This window comes from Vitis vinifera, chromosome 4 (genome assembly GCF_030704535.1).
Source record: "Vitis vinifera cultivar Pinot Noir 40024 chromosome 4, ASM3070453v1".
NCBI lineage: Eukaryota > Viridiplantae > Streptophyta > Magnoliopsida > Vitales > Vitaceae > Vitis > Vitis vinifera.
In genome coordinates, this window is record NC_081808.1 from 24,716,390 (window position 1) to 24,739,829 (window position 23,440).

Sequence of the window (23,440 nt, forward strand, 5' to 3'; positions counted from 1 at the left end):
TATTTAATTGTTTATAAAGATAAAGAATATAGTTGAAAAATCATTCATATTTTTTAATTTCAAGCATTTCCCAACTACATATTTCTATGAATGTTCTTTTCCTTTCCCCCAATTTTGGAAAGGCATAAATTCCTTTTTTGCTCACCATTAGATTTCTCTATCATATGGAGTGCCGTGAATTACGTATCTCCCAAAAGTCACGCTTGCTTGGACTTGGAGGGAAGGGAAATTAAAAAAAAAATAAAAAATAAAAAACATAAACGAACACCTCACTCCCGGCGCAGGTTAGAAGTATTCAAAATTTCGGACATTTATTAATGTAATCATAATTTTTCCCAACTTCGTTCTGCTCTTGGGAACAACAGCAACAACAATAACGACGAGGCCAACGACGTCGTTTTGAAGATTCAAACGATCTTCGCTTGGTAGCCTCTTCATTTCTGCGTAAGACACATTGAATCTCTCATTTCATTTCTTATTTTCCGAAAATTGCAACTTTCTCGAGAAAGGTTTGCCATCGTTTCTAGTTGTTCTTCTGTTTTCCTCTCCATTTTCCGGGATGCCAAACAGATAGCGGGTTTTTGTTTTCTGTTTCATGTGAATCTAAAATTGGGGGTTCTGGTGACATACTGTGGGTATTTAGGGCTTGTGGTTGGGTTTATATTGGAGGGGAGTGCATGGGGAAGTTGTTAGGGTTTGTGGATTGGATTGGAGTTGTTAGGGCTTGGAATTGAGGGAAAACGTGTTTGAATTCCGAAGAAATTAGGGTTTTTGGATTTGATTGAGTGGTGATTAGGGTTTATGATGGTAGATTGACAATGGTGCGGCTTTTGGGATTGAATCGCGTGGATGAGTCACCTCGTGAGATTACGAGAACCAATCTGACCAGCGAGACTGGTGAGAATGGGTGGCTCATTCGATTTTTTGACTCGTCTTTTTTCTGTGAGTGGATTGCTGTTAGCTATTTGTACAAACATGATCACCCGGGGGTTCGAGACTACCTCTGTAATAGAATGTACACACTTCCGCTCTCGGGCATCGAGAGCTACCTATTCCAAATTTGTTACATGTTGGTTCACAAGCCAAGCCCATCTTTGGATAAGTTTGTCATCGATATGTGCTCCAAGTCACTTCAGATAGCACTGAAGGTGCATTGGTTTTTGATGGCAGAGCTTGAAGACTCCGATGACAATGATGGGATTAGTAGAATTCAAGAGAAGTGTCAGATTGCAGCAACTTTGATGGGTGAGTGGCCTCCCCTGGTTCGACCTCTTAATGCACAAACCAGCCCTGGGAGCAAGAGTCTAGTACTTAATAGGATACTTTCATCAAAACAGCGGTTTTTGTCTTTAACATCGTCACCTCCTACCCACCGTTCTATATCCTTCTCACCTTCATTGGGAAACAGTTTGCAGGATGAGGGTTGTAAGTCACCTGATGAGAACACGATATTCAAGAAATTTATTCCTGGTCCAAAAGTAAGAGATGCGTTGCTTTTTAGGAAGTCTGTAGAGAAGGATGATGAAGAATTAGAGAAGGATGGGTTCTTCAAGAGGCTTCTGAGAGATAGTAAGGATGAAGATGAGGAGCTGACATCGAGCTCTGAAGGGTTTTTCAAGAGGTTATTTCGTGACAGCAAGAGTGATTCGGAGGATAAATCTCTTTCAAAGTCAGTAGAAGATGAAGAAAAAGAAGGTTTTTTCAAGAAGTTTTTTAAGGAGAAATTTGAGGACAAGAAGGATGGGAATGATAGAAATGATGAGGAATATAGGGTGAATTCTGAAGAAAGAGGTGGTTCAAAATCTGGCGAAGATGATGAAAAAGAAGGGTTCTTTAGAAAATTTTTTAAGGAGAAATTTGAAGACAAGAAGGATGGCAATGATAAAAATGATGAGGAAGACAGGGTGAATTCTGAAGAAAAAATTGGTTCTAGATCTGCTGAAGATGATGAAAAGGAAGGGTTTTTTAGAAAATTTTTTAAGGAGAAATTTGAGGATAAGAAAGATGGGAATGATAGAACTGAAGATGAAGAGAAGGGGAATGCAAATGGTGAGGAAGAGGATCCTTCAGACTTTTCTTTGTTTCGTAAATTGTTCCGTGTGCATCCTGAAGATGCTAAAGTTTCCCTAGCTAATGAAAACAGCAATGGTGGTGGTTTGTTTGAAAGCAGTCCGGGGACAGAGAACTTTTTTCGCAAGCTGTTCAGAGACCGGGATCGTTCTGTGGAAGATTCAGAGCTGTATGGCTCGAAGAGAAACAAAGAGGTCAGTACACAATTAATATTTTGAATGGTAGTTGATCTTTACTGAAAATATGGCCATAATGTCATTTAGCTGTGCATGGTCTTCTTTCTCTTTTTTCATTTTTTTATTTTTTTATTTTTTGTTCGTTGCTGGGCTATTACTTAATTCATTGGGAAAAGCACGTAGTGTTCAGTTTTATTGGAAAGGTAACTGTAATTATCTTGCAAATGTGGAACCTTGCATTATAATAACATAAATACTCAATTTTGTAAATTCTTTTTTGGGAGAGATACACAATTATATCATCTAATACTTTCCTGTATAATTTAAAATCAGTGACTATTCGGATATTTCAATTATTTTTTATTTTCTTTGAGATGCTAAATTACTCCATGTATGCATAAGGTGTGCCCCCTTTTTTTGATGGTGCTATTTATTATATATTTTTTTGTTTGTCTTTCAAAAGAGAAAAAATATTTAAAGAAATCCAAAATCCTTTCAAATGGTGACCCCTTAAGAGTCTTCTATATAGAAATTTTTTTGGATAAGAGCTAAGCAAGCTAAAAAAATCAAGGATCAATGAAATGACATCACATTTACATGAACCAATAATATAAGGCCACATGTACAACTAGTTGACCTTTTTGGTGGAAAATATTGTGACACAATACTTCCTAGTAAGTTGTCCCTTCTCCCCTATTAGTATTGCCAAGTTAAGGTTCATAGTGTTTGAGCCAATCTTACTTTCTTAAGCTTCTAACTCTAGTTGCCAAATCAAGACTCGAGAATCATTTTATATACTTGGTTATGGAGTACACCAAGCTTGCCACTAATATGTACTCAAGCCCATGATGGGCTATATGAGTCCACCTCCTAACTTGGACAACTATGAAGCATTTAGTGCCATACCCCTAGTCCTTTTTGGTGAAACTAGAGGAGATATGTTCAACATGATCAAAAAACACATATCTGACTCACCCCTCTTAAAGGAACAAATTCTTTAGTCTCTGATCAGACACTTCTACACGATTAAAGAATCTCCTATTTCTTTCCCTCCATATTGTCTAGAAAATACAAGGAGGAGTGACTCTCCAAGCCTTAATACGTCTTTTATCTACAAAAGAGTGATGCCACCCTAGGAGAGTCTCCCTAATTGACTTAGATAAAACCCACCGTACACCAAAAATGGAGAACACCAACTGCCATAAAATTCTCGCCTTGCCGCAATGAAGGAGGATATGATCAATGGAATCCATCTCCTTTTTACATAAGGCACACCTATTAGCCAACTTCCATCCTCTTCTTTGAAATTGATCCAAAGTCAAAACTTTTCCCTAACAAGCCTTCCAAGTAAAGAAGCTCACTTTCATAGGAATCCACGAGCTCCAAATAATCCTTAAAGGAAAAGAATGGTAGAATCTGTCTCCAACAAAGAATAAAACCTTTTTACAGAGAAGACCCCTTTGCTATCTCTCTTCCACACTACTCTATCCTCCTCCTCCTTCACTATTTGACCTTGGAGCTTTGAAAGGAACCTCTTCATAACAACCAATTGCCAATCATTCAGGTTTCTAACAAAATGAAAGTTCCAAGATTCTCCTTCCCCACTTTGCTCCCAAAAATCAGATACTCATGCCTCCTTTGAATCAGAAAGGGCAAACAAGGAAGAGAAAATCTTACATAAGAGTTGCTTACTACACCATTTGTCTTTCCAAAACTTCAAGCTACTCCCATTACCCATCCTGAAGGAAATCTTCATGTTAAAAGGCTCCCATTGCTTCCCTATCCCTTTTCAAACTCCAATCCCATAGGGCTCTCTTACCACTCTTGACCTCCAACCAACCACTTGTTTTGATTTTTGATTCTAGAGAGATGTTCACATGACTATTTATGATTTTCGTACACAACTGCAAAATGTGACAACTTCAAATTTGGACAACATGTTTTTTTCTTTGCATTTCAGCCTTGTTTCTTTATTTAATAAGTTGCTCATTGGTTTTTTTCAAAGTTTGGGGGCAAAGTATTATTTTTTTTAACAAGTTTAGGGAGTAAAGTGTTGAGTTTTGAATATGGGGGGACAAAGTGTAAAACATGTCAAAGGTTGAGGGGGTAAAGTGTATATTTAACCCTTTTTAGTTATATATATATATATATATAGGGAGAGAGAGAGAGAGAGAGAGAGGTTTTTAAAGGCGAAAGTGTAAGGTGAAGCGTTTTAGTGCCCATGTGGTGAGGCGTAAGCCTTTTAGGCCTCTAATTTTCATAGTTTTAAATCTATAAAATAAAATTAAATAAATAATAAATTTCATTATAAATTTATTTTTCATAAAAACCATGTTAATAATTCCATAACATAAATTAAAAAATAATAATAATTGTAGTATGTAATTATTTTTATTTGGAAAAAATAATTAAATCATATAATTGAGTATTGAAATAAAATGTAACTATAAAATAAGAAAAGAAAATAATAATAGTTAATAGAGTGAGTGACATGTATTTCTATTTCCATTATAATATTCTTATAGATTTGATAATGATTTAAAGGAAAGGAAAAAATTTTCCTTTCAATAAATTTAACTATAAAAAAGGGAAAAAAAAGGAAATTCAGCCATTGGAAATAGCAAATAGAAAATAATTATTTAGATGCATTGAAAGGCCATGTGATGGGGTTGATGTTGGTTTGACTTTCCACACAAATCAAAGAATAAAAAAGACAAAACAAAGAAATGATAGAGATGATGAGAGGGAGAAACAAAACTATAGAAAGAAAATGAGAGAGATGAGTGGAGAAACCAGAGAAACGAGAGAAAAGCAAAGAGAGAAAATCTACAACTTGAGAAATAGAAAAGTGGCGACCCCAATGAGAACAAAAGCAGATCGAAATAATGAGGATATTCTCTTTTCTCTCTCGATCAATTTTTATTTTTATTTTTCTGGGCACATCAGCAATTTTGTTGAGGCTTACGCGTCACCCATAAGGTATGAAAAGCGTGCATGAGGTGTGCCTCAACCATGTGTTACTAAGTTGAAGGCATTTTAGGGTTGATGTTCTTTTTCTTACACCTCAACGTGTTTGGCAACAACCTCTCATTGAAGCGCTCCTGGATGTGTGTCTGAAGAGCGCCTATAAAAACTTTGATCACTCTCTCTCTCTCTCTCCTCCTTTGGGAATGCTCAAGCTTAACTTTGATAGAGGTGCTTTGGGCACTTTAGGTTAGTTGGGTATGGGAGCATAATTTAAAATCGTGGAGGGAGCATAATCTGGGCTTATATGGGTCCAATCAAAGACAAGTTGTGGCACTTTTGGAATAATTGTGACACCACTCTATGGGATTTTATGACGTTTTGATTGAGGGAGATTCCTTTGATTGTTATCGATTAGTTGAGGGGCTAGGCACTTGACCTGTTGGTATAGTGACTTCATTTGTGAAATCTTCAACTTTTATGTTTTGCTTGTTAGAGATATGAAGTAGTTGGTTGTCGATTTGCATCCCTTAGGGCAGGGTCTATAGGACCAGGAGTTGTCACACTTGTATAGACTTTTGTATGTTTTGTTTATCCCCTTGTATAGAGGAGATTTACTTAGCTCTTTTTTATCATGTCTGTATTTCATGAGGAGGATTTCTCATCCTTGTCATGTTTTCTATTCTTATTTAATATATTTGTCTGTTTTTGATTAAAATAAAAAGAGATATGAAGTGGGTTCCGGAAAGGGCCACCATGCTTCAGCCGTTCAGATGCCAATTGAGATGTTCTTTTTGGGGTCTTAGTTTCCCCTTTTCTTATTATTTGTGCTCTTATGTTTCTCATCTTGTTGGGAATTTCTTTTCTTTATCTTTTGAAGGATGTGTACTTTTTTGTTGCGTTTCTCCTCTTTTAATATTCCTAAAAGACTGGTAATGTAGTTCTTTAAATGAAGTGAAAAAGTCAGATTCTTTTTGATAATTGAGCTTTAAGGAAGCCACTTCTTTTACTGAAAACATTGATAATTGAGTTCTATAAATAATGTCACAATGCTCCCTACAAATGCCTCACATTCTCATTTTGGCTAGGATTTTAGGGTGGCAGTTGCTAACATTCCATTCATGAAAAAAAATATGATGTGGTAGAGATGTGAAGTGTAGGAAAGAAGGAGCTCCCTTGGTAGCAATCAATACAGTGAAGAAACCTATTCTGGAAGACCTGACCTCTGCAAAGCAAACATAAAATAACAAAATCATTCAGTGCTATCATCCAATTAAGTAAAAGTCAATAATAAAATCAGAAAGTTCTTATATAGGTCGCATGTAAAATTTAAAATGTAATTAAAGTAAGGAATATATGGAAAAATTATTAAGTTATTCAGAAGTGATTTTTATCATGTTGCACCTTCCCAGTCAGCTAGTCCATTTTGTGGAAGACTAGTTGAATCAGGGGAGTTATCAGTCTGTAATTGATTTCATGTATGAATACTATTTGAGACCCCTTTGGTAAGAGTTTTCTATATCAACATGACTGATTTTGCCTTAACTTGATTCATTTAAGCTTCTAATTTGGCAGAAGCGTCCTGGCTCACCAAGGCAACGGAATGAACAATTGAATGCCAGGCCTCCACTTCCTAATAATGATGCATCTTTTCGCAAGGGGACTTATCATGAGTCCTTAGACTTTGTGCAATCATTGTGTGATACGTCATATGGCTTAGTGGATATTTTTCCCATTGAAGATCGCAAGAGTGCTCTTCATGAGGTTGTCTATTCTAATATTACATTATTCAGCCAACTTGCTTTATGTTCATTCATATATATGCGTGTGTGTGTTCTTGAATATTTTTCTAACCAATTTTCTGAATTTATGATTCCTGTGTTTCTAGTCACTTGGGGAGATCAATGCACATATTGCTGATGCTCAAAATAGTGGAGGTACTTCTTTAGATGTGGTTGACTTGGTTTGAGGAATGGTTATAGATACATTTGATTCTTTTTTTTTATAATTGTAATTAAGTTCATAATATTTTACTATATTAGCTTCCAAAAAGTTGATAATGCATTTGAAAGTAGTGGTTGTTGCGTAGATGTTCCCTTTAGATTGTTACAAAGTAGTAACGAAGTAAGAAAATGAAGTAAATGAGTTAAAAAGAATAAAGAACTATACGAAAATCTCTCTCTCTCTCTCTCTCTCTCACACACACGCGCGCACACACACACGCACACACACACACACACGCACACACACACACACACACACACACACACACATGCACACACACGCACACATACATATATAGGCACATGCATGCACGTGTACTTATGCACACAAACCCTATCCCAAATGCCAAATGTCTTTTAACTAAAGCACTCTATACACTCTGTTTTTATTTTTTATTTTTGGGATATTCTACTTAGTTATGGGGATAAGTGCATTATATTAGTTCCTCTTTTTGATATTATGGTTTCAATTTGTAATCCTATGATTTATTGCAAGGTTCATGGTGTAGAGAGCTGACAATTTCAATTTAGGTTAAAAACTCTTTTTGGTACATAATTTGGGTCAATAAATTGAGATGCATAAATTTTTCTGAGCTCAATGATCTTTTTAAGTAATTTATATGCTCATTGTTTTATTTTGCCTTACCTTAGAGCTTGAAAAATATTGAAATTTAAAAGTATCAAGAAAGTTAAAGTATTCACTAATTATTCTAAATTTCATTTTGTGCTTTTAGTGATAGATGGTTACCCTGCACTAATCCTAGTTCTTTGCTGTTTAATGTTTTTTTGAGCTGGATGAGTTCTTTTAATTGTTTTTTATTCTATGAAATTGAATCCATCCTCTCATTTAATGTTGCTTTAGGAGTGTGCTTTCCAATGGGGAAGGGTATGTATCGCGTGGTTCATATACCCGAAGATGAAGCGGTCCTTTTGAACTCTAGGGAAAAGGCACCTTATCTTATCTGTGTTGAAGTTTTGAAAGGTGAAATGCCAAGGTAAACATGGAATTATGTGATCTATATAGATGGTGCAAAACATTCTCCTATCTTTATGATTATTGTAAGAGGCCCTTGTGAATTGACCCAAACTAATATGTGTTGGTGGTTTTCTTAGTAACACAAAGGATGCATCCAGCGCTCAAAAGCTTTCTAGAGGGGGGATTCCTTTAGCAAATGGAGATGCACTATTGCGAAAGCCACCTCCTTGGGCATATCCTTTGTGGACTACACAAGAAGTATATCGAAATAGTAATGATAGGATTTCGAGATCCACTTCTCAGGCAATTGATCAGGCAATGGCTCATTTATGGGAAGCAAAAGTAAAATTTGTTCAGGTGAGTCTTTCTGTGGAGAATCGACCATTTGGCCAGTCAAAGAACATGGGATCACTTGATTTGGATCCTGGTGTTCGTCGGGGTAGTCGTCGCTCTGCTTCAAGAGAAGAAAATAATAATGATTTGGAATGGGTGAGGGTTGTGCTGACTGCAGATCCTGGGGTTAGCATGGAAGACATAGAGGATCAAGAGCCACCCCGTAGGAAAGAGCATCGGCGTGTTCCAAGTACAATAGCTATAGAGGAAGTAAAGGTGGGCCTTTGAATGGATGCTTTTTATTAGTTATGTTGTTATTGCCTTTGTTCTTCACTATATAATGTCGAGTTTATGCTTGCTTCTTATGGTTATGGGTGGTTAAGTTGAAAACATTTCTATATATATATGTATATCAGAAGTATGTTTGTATGACATGTTACTTCCAGAACATAAGTTTGTTTTTGTTTCATTTTCCCTCTTCATTAAATCATATTATGTTAGAGATGGGCAAATTATACTAAACAACTACTTAGATCTGGAGAGATCGAAAAAGACCAAATCATTTTAGCTGGTAAGAAAAAAAAAAATCTTGATAATTTGCATATGATAGCATGGAGAAGTATTTGTTTTGTTTTTTTAATTTTAGATGTTGGGTTGTGGCAGTTACTTCTTAATTCAAAGTCCAGGTTTGACATTTGCAATTAAGGTTGACATGATGATTGTGATTATCTGTTATTAAGAACTGGATCTTCTAATCCACTGGGTTTTCAGTTTGCTTTGTTTCTTGGGTTTTGCCTTGGATGGTGATTCACTAGATGTCTGGACGCAGGTTTCATGAAGATATGTTTTACCTGAATTTTTTCTCTATCTATATGATTATGATTGGATTTAGACTCATATCTCATATGTGTTTGTTTATTTATAAATGTCATAGAAGTGTTTCCACATGGTTTTGGAAGCTAGATTCTTTTGTAGGTCCACATTGTTTATCCCTTGTATGCCCATGATACTTGACTCAAGCGGCAAAGGGTTGAAATGGGGCGTGAAAGGTTCAAGATTCAAATGTCAAGAGGGGAAAAATAATGCTACCTGGTGGGGGGAAAAAAGAAGAATTGTTTACCTTTTGTTTGGTGTATTTATTTGCACCCATTTTATTAATCATTATCTGGTGGAAGAAATTTTGATTTACGTACTAAGAGTTTGATAGTTGCTCTGTGTCATGCAAGTTGGGAGTTTTTGGTGTTCACTTGTTCTACATTTCTAGACATGGTGCTTTGTTTGAAGTCCACTTGTTTTCCTTAGTATCTGATTTTCCAGTGCATTTGCTTTCTTCTTCATGACTTGCCATTTCAATTTTTTTCTTCGTCCCAAGCATGTTTCTAGAGATATGTGCTTGTGATGGGTAGCATATTTCATGCAACACTTTTAGTTCCTATTATTTTCATTGTTATTTTCTTTAATTTAATTGACATTTCTGCAGGCGGCTGCTGCAAAAGGAGAAGCTCCACCTGGACTCCCCTTGAAAGGTGCCGGCCAAGATTCATCAGACACACAACCAAAGGTGGGTGTTTTCTGAAAATCTTTTGTGTTTTGTTGTGTAGTGTTAAATGCTGTATCTAAAAGATTGATTTTATCCCTAGCAGGTTACAAATGGTGGTGTTCCCAAAGCCAGTGATGCTCTATCTGGTGAACTTTGGGAGGTAAAGAAAGAGAGGATTTGCAAAGCTTCAGTGTATGGAAAGTTACCTGGTTGGGACTTGCGTTCTGTAAGTTCTTTTTTTTTTTTTTTTTTGATAGGAAACGACAAAGGAATATATTAAAAGAAAAAAGAAGTACAAGAGAAGGATGAGAAATCCTTCCACCAAAGAAAACTAAACAACAAGAATACGAAAACAAGAAAATACAAAGTAAAACCGAACAAACTCTCTAGACTAGACAAACCCAAAGGAATTACACGCTGCTAGCCAATCAAGTTGTAACACAATAAGGGGAGTCCCCTTAAAAACCTTGGAACAAAAAGCCCAAAGAGAAGCAAGGAAATGAATAGAATCCCAAAGATTCTCTGAATTCCTTGCTTTATCCTAAAAAATCATCGCATTTCTTTCCCTCCACACAACCCAAATTACAGCTATACAAGCATCTTGCCACAAAACTATCCCTCTCTTCGTTCTGTAAGTTCTGCATTTGTTTACTTGCCCTCATCCAACCCCACCCTATCATAGTATTGGTTTTCTTATGATTTAGTGATCTAATGTCTGCTGGGTAATTGAATGGGTTTTGTCAACCTACCACAAACATAGTGATATAACTGGTAGATTCATGTGTAACAATTTTATATTCATTGGATGTGAGGGAAGAAACTTGTTTCTATGGTTTACCTATATCTCATATTGATTTTGGAATTGACATGCCTTTTTTGCTTTCTTACTTATTGCATAGGTTATCGTGAAGAGTGGAGATGATTGTAGGCAGGAGCATCTTGCCGTGCAACTTATTTCTCATTTCTATGGTAGGTAGTTTGGTACATGTATGCATAGTTTTATTTGGGTTTTCGGGGCAAATAGCTATTTTCCCCCCTTTTTCTTTTTTGTGTCCAAAAATGGGCAAGAGGCTCTTGACCTTAAGAATGTGTTTGGTTCATGAGTATCTTAAACAAAAAATGTATAGCGTACGTAAGAATGTAAGATTACGAAAAAATGCATATCTTGTATATGATTACCATTTTTGGGTGCATATACCTTGGGAAGTTTTTATTTCCTTGGATATGGGAGCCTTTCAAATTTGGGAAAAACTTGTACCTATGAAGGACCTTTGCATTTTCTTTTATTCACATTCCTAGTGAATTAAGATAAAGCGTGGACTACTCTATTTATAATTAGATCAAATTTTTATAAATAGTTCTTGGAAGGTTGTGATGTAAATTTATATTAATTTCCAGATACCTAATCAATATGATGGAAATAAAGTTTGATTGGAATTTCAATTTCTAAACTTTTGTCGAACACTAGAATGAAAATCTTGTATCCACTAAACTCAAGAATTAATTTTTAAAAATACGATTCCCATTCTGAAGTTTAGATGCTAGCAAATGAAAAAAAAAAAAAAAAACCATTCTTAGTGATCTACTCATATTAGTTTCTTATCATTATGCTTATGAATGATAATAGGGTTTGGTTGCTCCTTAATCCTTGTATCTTTCGTTGTACTTCAACTTTGCAAATTGTAGATCATCTTGGCAAAAAAACCAAAGAACAAAGGTTGAGTCTCTAGAAGCTAATTGGGAGATAGCCCTCCTTTTGGTTTGGGACACCTTTTCCCCTGGGGACCTGCTCCCATTACTTCCTTCCTTTGATTTGCTTATTTGCTTTTATTGATTATTGTTCAAGAGTGACGTGGGTTTATCCTATGAAAGCTAATCTGTTTTCCATTTGGAATATTTAAAAAAAGATTGTTAAAACTCAATTTTCACAATTTTCACAATTCTAGAGAATGGCCTTTCTTAGAAGATTTGTGAAAGTGGAGATCATGCTAGAACTAGTCTTAGATCCATGATCTATTAAACTACTCATTCTTGGGTGGAAGGTAACCCTAACCTCTATTAATAGCTTCCCAAAGGTTCATCCCACAAGTCTTCTTACTTTCCTTAGCCACTCTTCTATCCCAAACATACCACAAATAAATCTACTCTACAAATTATTCCGCTCAATAGAGAACTTCCACACAATCTCTTATTGAGTAAAGCCTTGTTGAGTGCCAAAAGGTTCTTGTATCCTGATCCGCCCTTAACCTTTTTATAATAAACAATTGATCATAAGGGATACTTTGGACAGGGAAAGCATGAAGGACCACAAATCGGAAGTCCACTTGCAATGGATGTGGATATGCACATATGATTTTACGTCTTATTTGCAAAGGCAACACCTTTCAACGAAACTTTGGCCTATTATCAAACTTTAATCCAAGAGAATCTTTTCCCAATGTTGGAGTATGATACATCATGGGCCCAAATCCTAATAATTTAAGTTTTTAGAAAAATTGGTGACTCTACATGGTATTACCTCTCTAGTTAACTGTATGTTTCAGGTTCAAGCTTTTCTCTCATATATTTATATCTTTGTGAGCTTCAATTTATGATTTGTCTATTGTCTATGCCTCCCATTTGTAGTTTTCAAGCTACATATGAAAGAGGGAGTGAAGCGTTAGGGGGGTGGTTGGTTTGGCCTAGGGTTTGTATTGGAGCATGGTATACATTGTGGACCCAAATTCTAACTTAAAATTGACAACATAACATCCATGTTGCCTCCTAGACAAAAAATCACTTTGGAGTGACCCCTTGACATCTAAATATTTTTTAGAAAAAAGACTCACTGGATGACAAAGACTTGTGGAACCTTCTAAATCAATTTGTTGTCATAACCACCTATCACCTTGAAAAGAGTCAAGAAACCAAAGAATGACTCCACCATAACCACCTTGCAGTCTGGGAAAAAAATGTTATTATTTGTTGTGAACCTCCACAACCACTTCTCTACCAAAGCGTTTTTGAGCACCTTAAAACTTCCAAGCCCCCCTCACAGCTTTTTCAGATAAATAGTTAACTACCTCGCCATATGGATATCCTCTTTTTAGTATGCCCTACTCCCTATAGCACCTCCCTTTAAATTTTCTTAACATATACCACACCTTCTTGATGGGAGATATAGTCGTTCAAGTCATAAAGGGGAGAGATGAGAGAGAGCGAGGGTGAACAGGCGAGCGAAGGCGAGGAAGGGGAAAGCCGGGCGGAGAATCGTGGGAAGAGGAAGGGAAGTAGATTCGTGGTGGAATCGAAGGTGTTCGAAGTAGAAGCTGAGGAGAGAAATGGTAAGAGCCATGTTATTATCTCGGAAAGCAAGGGAGAGTTAGTGTCTTGGGTCCGTCTGGGGTCGGCGAGTGTGGGGCTGTTCATAGAAGGGTTGACTCAGTGCATGAGGGATGGGAAAGAAGGAAGATGGGAGAAGGGCTGGAAGGAAAAAGGGAGGAACTATTCTCTGGTGAGAGAGGCCAACAGGGCCGGGAGCTTCATCCGTCTAGGGGTGACAGACATGGAGAAGAGGAGATTTGGTATCTGTATACCAAAAGGGAAGGGGGAAAAGGGAGGATAGGTTTCTATGGTGGAGTCCTTACGGAAGGTAGGACTTTGGCTCGAGGAAAAGGAAATGGATCAAGGAGTAAGGGGTTCAGGCAGGTCGTACGTGGAAGTGGTCAAGGGCCCGGAGTTCAGGGATACCACAAGGGTCAGAGTGGAGACAAAGGAGGAGGAAATAAGGAACAAGGTGAGCAGATTGAAGCAATGCCTGATAGGAAAATGGAACCCTAGATCAGCACGAGAAGAGGACTTAGCGAGATTGGGGTGGTCAGTGGCAAGAGCGTGGGGTTTGAAAGGTAAATTAGGCTTGGCTAGACTGGGTAAGGGTTGTGCCCTTTTGGAATTCGAGACTCTGGAAGAAGCCAAGAGGGTTTTAGCCTTGGGGGTGAGATCAGTGGGAGGGACTCAACTGGGATTGGAGATGTGGAGCCCGAAGTTTGGATGTTCTTTAGAGGGTGAAGATAGGAAAGAAGCTTGGGTGAGGATTTTGGGCCTTCCAATCTCGCTGTGGGTGCCGTCGATTCTGTGGAGAGTGGGGGAAGCGTGCGGTGGGTTCTTAGGCATCGATCCTCTAACGGAAAGGAAGGAGGATTTGGAATGGGCAAGGGTCCTGGTAAAGTTGAATGGAGGGGTCTTGCTGAGTTCGATGGAGATCGGGGTGGAGGGGGAGGTACATGCCTTGTCTTTGTGGTGGGAGATTTCGCCGGCATTGAGGAAAAAACAGGGGGATGGCCGAGATGGGTTTGGGCGGCAGAGAGAGGAGGTCAGGGGTGGTGGTGACTCACGCGCGGGATGGCGTGTGGGAGAAATGCCGAGCGCTGGACCCAAGGAACAGCGTCGGTGAGAGGACGTGACGGGAGAGCATGTGGGAGGGGAGGGTAGGGGCGAGTTTGAAAACTGGGCTCAACTCGGGCGGGTGACCCGGCAGAGTTCTGGCTTCGCGGGCGATGGGTCGAGTGCGTCTGGCCCGGGTATTGGCCCTGTGGGCTTGAAGCGGGACTCTGGGCCAACTAAGCAAGGCCCGCCTCCTTCTAGGGGGGCTGAGTTGGCTGTAACAGGGATAGAGCGTGGGCCGGCTAAGGGACGGGCCTCCGAAGGGTTGGAGCTCTTGTCTCATGGGCCCGCTATTATGGTTGGGGGCTGTCTGGGCCACTCGCAGGCCCAAATCATTGGCACAGGCAATGAAGACGATCTGGGCCTTAAGTTGGAAATGGAATTCATTAAGTGTTGTGAGAAGGAGGTTAGTGGGAAGCAGCAGCCGGCTCTCCAGAGCTCAATGGCAGAGAGGGTGATTGTGGATGAAGCCTTAAGGTATGGGTCTATTTCAAACTTAAGGGTTGTGGAATCCTCTTTTTCTTCTTCTACTCTTTTTGGTCGGACTTCGGAGAGGGAGTTTTGCGACCACTCTGGGGAAATAAGGGCGAGCCTCCAGAAAGAAAACAAGATGGAGCTCGCAGCTACAGGGGGGGCTACAGCGAGTAGAGAGGGCTGCTGGGACCTGATTGAGGTCAATTGTGATGTTTTAGAGGTTCAAAACCCGGAATGGACTCCAGCTCGGACTGGGTCCCAAGATCTAAGGAGCGAGAAGGAGACTAATTGGGAGGAAAGTAGTTTGGCTAAGTTTAGCAAGCTTTTGGGATTTTCAATAGAAGGCCTGGAGAGGGAGATACTGGACTTTTTGTCCAAAATTAGAAAAAGACGGGAAATGATACATAGCAAAGGGTTATTGGAGAAATCAAAATTTGAGAGAGAGCTCAAAAGGTTGGAATGTTCAGTCAAATATAAGGGGAATGCCAAGAAGAATAATCATCTAAAAAATAGAGGGGGCCAATTATTGTTTGTTTAATGAATCTTAAACTGTTGAGTTGGAATGTGAGGGGTGCAAATGACATTAATAAAAGAAGGATTATTAAGTCTGTGGTTAGAAAACAGAAGGTGGACTTGTTTTGTATCCAGGAGACAAAAATACAGTTAATGACTGAAGGGGTGGTGAAAAGTTTAGGGGTGGGGAGATTTTTAGATTGGAGAACTCTTGAAGCTGTTGGAGCAGCTGGAGGTGTGCTGATTTGTTGGGACAAAAGGTCCTTGGAAATGCTGGAGTGGGAGGAGGGCCAATTCTCAATTTCCTGTAAATTCAGAACTGTGGAAAATGGGGTAGTCTGGGTGTTCACGGGTGTTTATGGCCCTTTCACCAAAGAGGATAGGGAGTGTCTTTGGGATGAATTTGGAGCAATCAGAGGTCTTTGGGGAGAACCTTGGTGTGTAGGGGGAGACTTTAATGTTATTCTATCTCAAGGGGAAAGAAGCAGGCAAGGGAGGGTTACCTCAGCTATGAGGAGGTTTGCTCAGGTTATGGATGACCTTGAGCTTATTGACCTTCCCCTTCAAGGTGGCTCTTTTACTTGGAGTGGGGGGCTTCATAATCAAGCCTGGGTCAGGTTGGATAGATTTATGGTTTCTCCCAACTGGCTTGATCAGTTCAACAATGTGACCCAGAAGAGATTATCTCGGCCTATATCGGATCATTTTCCAATTCTAATCGAGGGGGGTGGCAAAAGAAGAGGTCCTTCACCTTTCAGGTTCGAGAACATGTGGCTGAAAGTGGAAGGGTTTAAAGACCTTATGCGGAGTTGGTGGCAGGGGATGTCGGTTAGTGGAAGGGTTAGCTATAAGCTGGCTACAAAACTGAAGGCGATTAAACAGAACTTAAAAGTATGGAACAGGGAGGTGTTTGGGAACTTGGAGAGTAATAAATTGGCTACTTTACAACAAGTGGACTATTGGGACCAAGTGGAAAGCGAGAAGAGTCTGACAGAGGAGGAATTTTCCAGCAAAAAAGAAGCAAAAGAAGGTTATGCTAAGTGGGTTAAGTTGGAGGAGATACACTGGAGACAGCTCTCAAGGGAGCTTTGGCTGAGAGAAGGGGATAGAAGTACGGGGTATTTTCATCGAATGGCAAACGCGCACCGAAGGAGGCATACCATGGAAAGAATAAAAATAAATGGGGTCTGGCTGTCAGAGGAGCAAGAAGTAAGGACCGGAATAGTATATGCTTTTCAACGGTTACTAACAGAAGACTCGAAGTGGAAGGTAGATATAGGGGGGTTAAATTTGAATCAGATTAGCCAACAAGAAGCGGACATCTTGGAGCTTCCCTTCATGGAAGAGGAGGTCCATTCGACCCTAATGGACATAAATGGGGACAAGGCTCCAGGTCCGAATGGCTTCACGGGGGCCTTTTGGCAATTCTGCTGGGAGTTTGTGAAGGAGGAGGTTTTGGAGATGTTCAAGGAATTCCATGAGCAAAATGTTTTTCTCAAGAGCCTCAATACCACGTTTTTGGTTCTTATCCCAAAAAAAGGAGGGGCGGAGGAGCTGGGGGACTTCAGGCCTATCAGTCTCTTGGGTGGGCTGTATAAACTTTTGGCCAAGGTGCTGGCCAATAGGATTAAAAACGTGATTGGTAGAGTGGTTTCTTCAGATCAGAATGCCTTTGTCATGGGTAGGCAGATTTTGGATGCGTCTCTAATCGCAAATGAGGTGATTGACTCATGGAAAAAAAAAGAAGAGAAAGGTCTGATCTGCAACTTAGATATTGAAAAGGCGTACAACAGTGTTAATTGGCAGTTTTTGATGAGGGTTATGCAAAAAATGGGATTTGGGGCTAAGTGGAGTGGATATGGAGCTGCATCTCAACTGCTAAATTCTCAGTGTTAGTAAATGGGGAGCCAGCTGGGTTCTTTTCTAGCTCTAAGGGGCTTCGGCAAGGCGACCTTCTATCCCCATATCTGTTTATCATGAGAATGGAGGTGCTGAGTGCCCTTATTTGGAGGGCTGTGGAAGGGGGCTGCATCTCCGGGTGCAGAATCCGGAGGGGTAGGGGGCAGGCTGTTAATATTTCCCACCTTCTCTTTGCGGACGATGCTATAGTTTTCTGTGAGGTTAAGAAAGATGACATGACCTATTTGAGCTAGATTTTATGTTGGTTTGAAGCCGTTTCAGGGTTGAGGATTAATCTGGCTAAAAGCGAAATTATTCCAGTAGGGGAGGTGGATGAGATCCTTGAGATGGCTGTGGAGTTGGGATGCAAGGTAGGTCAGCTGCCATCAACTTACCTGGGGCTGCCTCTGGGTGCGCCTAATAAAGCTGTTTGTGTGTGGGATGGGGTGGAAGAAAGGATGAGGTGGAAATTAGCCCTTTGGAAGCTGCAATACACCTCCAAGGGTGGTAGAATCACACTCATAAAGAGTACTTTGGCTAGCATGCCATTATATCAGCTGTCCCTCTTCCGTATGCCTAGGATAGTGGCAAGAAGACTAGAAAAGTTGCAAAGAGATTTCTTGTGGGGAGGGATAAGTACGGAAAGAAAAGCCCACCTAGTCAATTGGGAGAGGGTGTGTGTGGGTAAGGAGAAGGGGGGGCTTGGTTTGAGGAAGTTAGTCCCTTTGAACAAAGCTCTACTTGGAAAATGGGTGTGGAGATTTGCTCGTGCCAAGGAGGAGATGTGGAAACGTGTTCTTGTGGCAAAATATGGGCAAGAGGAATTTGGGTGGAGGACTAAAAAGGCAAATGGGGCGTTTGGTGTTAGGGTTTGGAAGGAGATTCTGAAAGAAGCTGATTGGTGTTGGGATAATATGATTTTTAAGGTAGGAAAAGGCACCAAAATCAGGTTTTGGAAGGACCCTTGGTGTGGGGATGTGGAGCTGGCCCGGAGGTTCCCTCAACTCTTCAATGTGGCTGCCCAAAGGAGTGCCACTGTGGGGGATATATGGGACCAGAATTCTGGCCAAGGAGGTTGGAACCTAAGGTTTATTAGAGGCTTCAATGATTGGGAGCTGAACATGGTAGATGAATTGCTTCAAATCCTAAGGAGTCAAAGAATTACCTTGGAGGAGGACTTGGCCTTATGGAAGGGAGGAAAAAATGGGAAGTTTGGCGTTAAAGAAGCGTATGGGTTGATGATCAGCCATAGTATCCCTTTGTTTCCTAAAAAGGGCATTTGGGTGGAGAACGTTCCTTCCAAGCTAGCGTTTTTTGCGTGGGAAGCTACTTGGGGGAGGGTTCTTACTCTTGATAGGCTTCAAAAGAGAGGATGACAGTTTCCTAATCGTTGTTACTTATGTGGTAGTGATGAGGAAAACGTTAATCATCTTCTTATTCATTGTACATTGGCTAGTGTGTTGTGGGGGATTGTTCTTAGTCTGTTTGGAGCCTAGTGGGTCTTTCCAGAAACTGTAAAGGAGGCGGTTCTCAGCTGGAAGGGTTCTTTTGTGGGTAAAAAAAGGGAGAAAATTTGGAGATCCATACCGTTATTTATTTTTTGGACGGTTTGGAAGGAGAGGAATAGATTAGCATTCGGGGGGGAGTTATCTATACAGAAAGTTAAGAATTCTTTTGTTTGTAATATGTGGGGGTGGGCAAAATTGTATAATGGTGCGGAGCCTCGTTCCCTTATAGGTTTCTTGGAGTGGATAGCCTCCAGTTAAGGGTCGGTGGGTTTTTTGGTCCTTTTGGTTTTTTTGTTGTGAGGTCTTCGTCGCCTCGTATACTCCCTGTATGCTATGCGGCGCTTTGCCTTTTGCTAATATATGTGTTTACTTATCGAAAAAAAAAACATATACCACACCTTCTTATGGATGACAAGACTTGATAAAAAGTAAATAGTGAGAGTAGAAAAAGTGTGCCCTTTAACAAGGTAAATTTACCAGCCTTAGACAAGAACTATGTTTCCCAAGAAGTTAGTTTGGTCTTAAATGTCTCTTTACCAAAGCCTAAGTAGAAGAAGAGTTGAGCAGTAATCTCAAGTGGATGTAGGATAGTGGTGCAAAGAATATAGAGCAGAAAAATAAAAGTAGAAGAGAAAATTTCTAAAAGAATTATAAATATTATTAATTGAATTCCAAAGTGTTTAACTTCACTAGGCCTATATATTGATAGGCTATCCTGACTCTTATAGAAAACTAATTCTAATGATAATATGTGGCTAAAGAAGAATGGTTTTAAGGATTTGCTAAGAACTTGGTGGTTAGGTCTCCATTTTGGAGGGTTCTTTAGTTTCATCCTGTCTGAAAAATTGAAAGTACTTAAGGTTATTTTGAAGACTTGGAATAGGGAAGTGTTAGGAATGCCACTGCTAGAAAGGAGGGAGCCTTGAACCAGGTGGTGTTTTGGGATTCTGTAGAAGGGAATAGGGCTTTATCCGAAGAAGAGCAGAATCTCATAAAACAGGCTACGGAGGAGTATAAGAAGTGGGTGGTGATGGGAAAAACCTCTTGGAGGCAAAAATCTAGGGAGTTATGGTTGAGGGAGGGAGACATAAATAGAAGTTTTTTCCACAAAACAGCCACTACCCATAAGAGAGGAAACTTCATGGTGAAGATCAAGATCAATGCAGCTTAGGTACTAGTTGTTTTCTCTGTTTGGGGTGTTGTGGGTGCTTCCATTATTAGTTAGAGAGATGTTAGGTTGGCATGGTTTTTTTTGTGGGTAAGAAGATAAAAAAAGTGTGGCTTGTTGCTCCTTTGTGCCTATTCTGGATAGTGTGGAAGGAAAGAAACGCTAGGGCGTTTGAAGATGAGGGTCATTTGGTACAAGGGTGTGAATTTTATTTCCTTTGCAATCTTTGGGTGTGGGCTAAGGGGTTTTTAGTTGCCGACCTTTCTTCTGTTGTTGATTTTATAGATTGGTTGGGCTTTGTTTAAGGCGGTGCTGTTTTTGTTGGTTCCCTACTCTTTTTTGAGGCGCTTTTAGACATCCTTTGTATACTTTGTGTGTATTTTGGGAAACTTTTTTGGAGTGCCTTGTTTTAATATATTACTATTTACCTATAAAAAAAATCCTAACTCTGATAAAAATCCATCACTAAATTATAACCGCTCATAAAATAAATAACAAAATTGTTGCCTACTTTGCATCCCATGTGAGAGATCAATAAATCCACCTATTCCACCCTCCTAACTGGATTAAGCTCGCTTTTGTCTGAATTAATGTTTAAATTAGAAACTGCTTCAAAGAACAATAAAACCTATCTAATGTGCATTAACTGAAGGCGATCAGCCTTACAAAACAAAAGAGAAGCATCAGAAAAAAAGAAAGTATGGAATCTTTACCTCCTTGCTCCTTATGGCCTCCACCCTAAAACCTATTGAAATCCTCATCTACTTCTCTAGACATAAACCAACTCAAAGCCTTCATCACAAGAATAAATAACGAGAGAATGGATCTCCTTGCCTCAAAGCTCTAAAGGTTTGGAAAAAGCCAATGAGAGTCCCATTCACCAAAATTGATACCTTAAGGTTTGGAAAAAATCAATTTACTCACTCACCTTTGGGTGGGGATTCCAGTTGAACTGGTACTGTGGTCAATTTCTGTGTATTTACCTCATTCAAGCACCAATGTATAAACAAACCCCATCCCTTTTATCAATTGTAAACTAATAGGCTAAAGAAGGCTATGGGGGCGGTGGGAGTAGGGGTTTGGAAGGAGATTTGGAAAGAATCAGAGTGGTGCTGGAATAACATGATCTTCAAAGTAGGGAAGGGCAACACGATCAGATTTTGGACAGATGTGTGGTGTTCAGAGACAACGTTGTCCCATTGTTTTCCTCATCTCTTTGGCATGGCGATTCAAAGGAACTCAACGGTTGAGGATATGTGGGATCAAAATTCGGGTCAAGGAAATTGGAATCTAAATTTTTTGAGGGATTTCAATGATTGGGAATTGGAGATGGTTGGGGATTTTCTTCAGATATTGAGGGGTCACAAACCCTCTTGGGAAGAAGATTCAGTCCTGTGGAGAAAAGGAAGAAGTGGGCAATTCAGGGTCAAGGAAGCGTATAATTTGCTGGTGAGGTATGATGATACAGGCTTTCCTTCAAGAAGCATTTGGGTGACAAGGGTGCCAACTAAAGTTGCTTTTTTTTTGCGTGGGAGGCGACGTGGGGGAGGGTGCTGACTTTGGATAGACTTCAAAGAAGAGGACTACAACTTCCAAATCGCTGCTTCTTGTGTGGTTGTGAGGAAGAAAGTGTAAATCATATCCTTATACACTGTACAGTGGTTAGAGCTCTATGGGATATAGTGTTTGGTTTAGTTGACGTGAAATGGGTTTTCCTAGTAACTGTAAAGGAGGTTTTAGTTAGTTGGAGGGGTTCGTTTGTGGGAAAGAAAAGGAAAAAGATTTGGGATTCCATTCCGTTGTGTATTTTTTGGACGGTGTGGAAGGAGAGGAATAGATTAGCTTTTAGGGGGGGGAGGGGGGTGGTGAACATTCAGAAGTCAAAAGAATTTTTTTGTTTGAAATTTGTGGAGTTGGGCCAAACTAACTGTATGTAGGTGAGGAGGCGTTCTCCCTTATAGGCTTCCTAGAGTGGATAGCTTCCACTTAAAGGGAGGTGTTTTTTTTGTTGTTTTTTGAGGCTTTAGCTGCCTTGTATACCCCCTGTATACTTTGTGGCGTTTTGCCTTTTGATTGAATATCCTTTACTTATCAAAAAAAAATAATCATGAGTGGTTTTCAATGCATTGGGCTTGTTTTCTGTTCACAGACAGAACAATGATAATCTAACTTGAGAATTTTACAGGATTTATATTCTCCATCCTTGATGTTGAGTGTTTTTTTAGCTATTTGTGTTATAGCATTTTGAAGATCTTTTTTGTTGGATAATTCAGTCATTATGATTTAGTGTAATGTGATCTTCCTTGTGAACAAACAAATACAAAATTTTACTCAATTTTTTCTGTTGTGCCATCCAAAGTTTTCTTCATCATACATTTGCAACTGGTAAATAAGAAAGATGGATGGCAAACTAAACCAAATTTGACTACAATGTCCTAACTGATTTATTTTAAGAATGTTGAGTGGTCTTCTTTCTCATTCTGTTTAATTGCTGGTTGAAACTTTTTGATCATTGGTTGATAATGCCAGATATATTCCAAGAAGCTGGTCTTCCTCTCTGGCTGCGCCCTTACGAAGTCCTTGTTACTTCTTCCTACACAGCTCTCATTGAAACCATTCCAGATACAGTAATTTTCTTACTTGATGGTTTTAAATGAATTTACTGTGAGAAGATTTTTGATCTCTTTGATGTTTATTTTTGTAGGCCTCACTTCATGCTCTCAAAAGTAGATTTCCTAACATCACAAGTTTACGTGATTTTTTCATAGCCAAGTATCAAGAAAATTCTCCAAGCTTTAAGCTTGCCCAGGTACTTGACAACAGAAAAGTAGTTAGCCTTCAGTTTGTGTGGGAGCCATGCATCCTTGTCCCCATGTATTATTGGAACTATTTATACTTTTGAGAAAAATCTTATTATTATTATTATTGTTGCTGTTGTTGTTTTTATTATTATTATTATTATTATTATTATTATTACTATTACTGGAGGCAGGGTTGTGCCACCTTAAATCTCCTTGCCTAACCTTGAGTTAATTCTCAAATATCAGCGTGAGAGATTACAGGGGTGTGGAATTTATTCCTAGGAAAGTGAGTTAAATATTATAAAATTACTATATCTCCCTTTTTTCTTCTGCTTAAGGGGAGGGTAGGGTGTGGGGGTTGGGTTAGAAAGTCTTGGCTTAGTGGATGGAGTTGGAAGGCATGCAGGTTTGGGCACAGCGGCGTGTCCTTGGCACATGATTGGCGCGCTTTAGCTAGATTAACAGGAAGGGGAACCCAACTCTGTCCCTTGGGTAGGTGTCAACCTCATATGCAACATGCTTCTACTTCCATATAAATTGTCATATTTTTTTCATGGGGAAAAAAATGTAAAGCACATTAGCAAATAGCCTAC

At 39.4% G+C, this 23,440-nt stretch overlaps 1 protein-coding gene across 3 annotated transcripts in view; it reads left to right on the plus strand.

Annotated features, from left to right (window-relative positions):
* The first annotated feature begins 298 nt into the window (after window positions 1–298).
* The window catches only part of LOC100250628 (phosphatidylinositol 4-kinase beta 1), a 47,695-nt gene continuing 24,553 nt past the window's right edge, over window positions 299–23,440 (plus strand). For 2 of the 3 annotated variants that reach the window (XR_002029935.2, XM_010651077.3), the window contains exons 1-10: window positions 299–2,264; window positions 6,771–6,974; window positions 7,099–7,147; window positions 8,076–8,208; window positions 8,327–8,798; window positions 10,003–10,083; window positions 10,166–10,288; window positions 10,962–11,031; window positions 22,576–22,673; window positions 22,751–22,855. Coding sequence is in view for 2 of the 3 variants with exons in the window: in XM_010651077.3 (XP_010649379.1) it covers window positions 819–2,264; window positions 6,771–6,974; window positions 7,099–7,147; window positions 8,076–8,208; window positions 8,327–8,798; window positions 10,003–10,083; window positions 10,166–10,288; window positions 10,962–11,031; window positions 22,576–22,673; window positions 22,751–22,855 (2,781 nt within the window). In the remaining variant the exon portion in view is untranslated. The remainder of the gene's footprint in view (window positions 2,265–6,770; window positions 6,975–7,098; window positions 7,148–8,075; window positions 8,209–8,326; window positions 8,799–10,002; window positions 10,084–10,165; window positions 10,289–10,961; window positions 11,032–22,575; window positions 22,674–22,750; window positions 22,856–23,440) is intronic. The other variant, XM_002274446.4, reaches the window with a different exon arrangement.